We start from the raw sequence: 2,790 nt of genomic DNA, 5'->3' as shown, positions 1-2,790 counted from the left end.
AGATAGGAGGCGCGAGAGGTTGGGAACATCTCTCGGAGGTATATAAGAAATAATATAGGCGAGACTGGACTCCCTTGTGGGATTCCAGTATCGATTCTACTATAGTTTTCTATTTCTCCGTTGAAGGCGAGGCCGAGGGTTCTCTTATTTAAGAAAGATCTTACCTACGCGAGTAGGTTTAGCGGAAGCCCTATTCGTGCTATTCTAGCTAGTAGCTGTTCTTGGGCGACGTGATCGAAGGCGCCTTTAATATCTAGGAAGAGAACCGAGGTTTTGCGCTAGACGCGGCGGTTCTCTTCGACTTTATTAGCTAGTAAAAGGGCGGCGTCGATAGCGGACTTCTTTAGCCTTCCACCGATTTGTGAAGGGTCTAGAAGTTGCGTAGTCTCTGCTAGGTAGCCTAGTCGTTTTGCAGTAATTCGTTCGAGAACTTTTCCAAGGCAGTTAAGTAGAGATATAATTCGATATGACTTTAGTGCAGCCTTATCGGGTTTATTCTTACTTAATACTGCGCCTGTAGCGGTTCTCCAGCAGACTGGGTGGTACCCGTAGCTGAAGAGAGTGCTATAGGCTTTAAGGAACGTCTGGGGAGCCGCGTTAAACGCTTCGGTAATTATCTCTTGCGTTATAGCGTCGGGCCCAGGGGCGGTTCCTTTAACTTGGGAGGAGCATGCTCGTTCTAGTTCTATAGCACTTAGGCTAGGCCAGTCCCAGTTCGTAGAGCTATAGCTTTCCCAGTTGAAAGGTGGTGCTGTAGGTGGCGGAGGAAATAGGCCAGCTCTTAACGCGGCGCACTTTCCTGTAAAAGAATCTGCTAATCTATTATCCTGCGCTCGTATCTGTGGGATAGAGACGTAAGAATTAGGTTTAGTATAAGACATTGCCTTGTATATAGTATCGGGCGTGTTCTTTAGTAGGAATTGGTTCCAGTGCGTTCGTTTAGCTCTCTTTACCGCTGAGAGAAAGGTATTACGTCTTGTGCAGTATTGTTCCCTATGCGTAGGGGTTGGGAGGCGAGAGTATAGTCTATCAGCGCGTCCTAGGGCGCGTCGGAGGTTGGTAAGTTCCTCTGACCACCACGCTTTGGACCGAGCTCCTGGTTTGACACGTGGAATAGTAGTATCCGCGGCGTAGGTTATTGCTTGTTCTAAGCTTCTACCTAGCTCGTCGAGCGCCGGGATAGTAAGGTTACTTCCGTTAACTATTTCCCGAGATATTTTACTAGGTGGCCCTAGTAGGTTGACGTCTTGTAGGGCATTATCTACTAGGGTCTCTAATTGATGTTGTACTATTTCTCGAAATTTAGGCCAGTTGGCCCTCCGTGTATTAAACCGGGTTGTTGTTGGCTCAGTCGATTTGGTAGAGCGGGTTTCTGGGTCGATAGTAAATAGAATAGGGCGGTGGTCCGAACCGAGGCTCGGGGTAGTTTGCCAGCCGTTTACTCTTCTTGCTAAAGAAGGGGAAGCAAGTGTTAAATCTATTACCGTTTCGCGCTCTAGATGCGGCCGGAAGAAGGTACCCTCTCCCGGGTTATTTAGGAGGCTTAGGTTATTAGATTCGAGCCAGTCTACTAGCTCTTGTGCGCGTGGTCCTTGAGGAGAGCGGGGGTCCTACTATGGGTGATGCGTATTAAAGTCCCCGGCTATTATAGAAGGCGTGGTTATCTGGTAATAGCCTAGGACGCGTTCTATTGTATAGGGAGAACCGGGTTCTCGCTGGTTCGGTTGGTTATAAAGGTTAACTAGTTGGAATTGGCTTGTTCCTTGTAGTATATCTAGAACCATTGTATCCGTGGAAGCGAAGAGGTCGGCCCTAAAGTTAACCTGCGTGTCGGTTAAGAACCGAGAGGTATAAACTAGTACGCGTGGCCTTAATCCAGTAGGAGTTTCCGGGAGAGTTTGGATAAATGAGGTATGGTTTATAGATCGAGTGTCAGAGGGATTAGAGGAGATTAAAACCCACGGTTCTTGTATAAGAATTAGGTTGACGTTAATCTCTAAAGCGTAATTAAGGAGAGCTTCAGTAGTCTCCTTATTTCGGTTTACATTTGCCTGTAAGACTCTAATAGATCCCATATAGAAGGACGTCTATTTTCGAGGGGGAGAGGCCTTCCGGGGACCTCTTAGCTTTTCCGCAGCGCAGCTAACTCCGAAGAGGTAGAGACGTCCTGATATAGCTTTTAAGGCTTCCCGTTCTGATTCGAAGGCGAGGGTTACAGAGCCGGCCTTAGCTGTCTGCCGTTTTTCTTCGGAGGTTAGCCAGTACGGGTTACCGACGGGATTAAGACCTTTATTAAAGGTCTTTACTTCGTCCCGAACGAGCTCTGCGAAAGATTCTCGAGATTCGTTTAGGATGTCAGCGGTTGGGACTCCGTGTACGGCTATCTTGAACCAGCTGCGGTTCTCAACGGCCGATGTAGTAGGAAGAACCGAGTCAATAACTGCTTTATTATCTACTAGGAATTTCGCAGAGAGGCCGTCAAATGCTGTAAGGACGAGATTTCCCCGCGGAGAGATTATTGCGGCAGCGATTACAGTCTTTAGCTTCGGGAACTTAAACTGGAAGGCCTTGTTAAGAGCCTGTCTTAGCGAAAAGGATGATAGGTTCGAGAGCTGTGACTGCGTAGCTGGGTTTGCGTCTAGGCGGAACGAGGCTTGTTTGATGACCTTCGGTTTATCTGTAACGGCTAAGGATTTAGCCGTATTCTTGCGAGTAACCGTGGTCCATTTCTCGATATTCTTTCCAGCTATTTCCGCGAAGTTCGGCTGGCGAGGCTGCTCTAGAGGTAGT

The 2,790-nt window shown here is 47.9% G+C and overlaps 2 protein-coding genes across 2 annotated transcripts; both read right to left on the bottom strand.

Annotated features, from left to right (window-relative positions):
• Positions 1-931: 931 nt before the first annotated feature.
• K452DRAFT_281953 (uncharacterized protein) lies at positions 932-2,075 on the bottom strand (the record flags this gene model as incomplete). Its single annotated transcript, XM_033539513.1, has 2 exons — positions 932-1,610; positions 1,683-2,075. Coding segments are annotated over 2 exons (1,071 nt in total), but the record flags the coding sequence as incomplete, so codon positions are not given.
• Positions 2,076-2,087: 12 nt separating this feature from the next.
• On the bottom strand, positions 2,088-2,396 carry K452DRAFT_239956 (uncharacterized protein; the record flags this gene model as incomplete). Its single annotated transcript, XM_033537769.1, has 1 exon — positions 2,088-2,396. A coding segment is annotated over one exon (309 nt), but the record flags the coding sequence as incomplete, so codon positions are not given.
• Positions 2,397-2,790: the final 394 nt, after the last annotated feature.

The sequence above is a fragment of the Aplosporella prunicola genome (assembly GCF_010093885.1).
Source record: "Aplosporella prunicola CBS 121167 unplaced genomic scaffold K452scaffold_220, whole genome shotgun sequence".
Lineage (NCBI taxonomy): Eukaryota > Fungi > Ascomycota > Dothideomycetes > Botryosphaeriales > Aplosporellaceae > Aplosporella > Aplosporella prunicola.
This window is presented reverse-complemented; position numbering and strand designations above follow the sequence as displayed.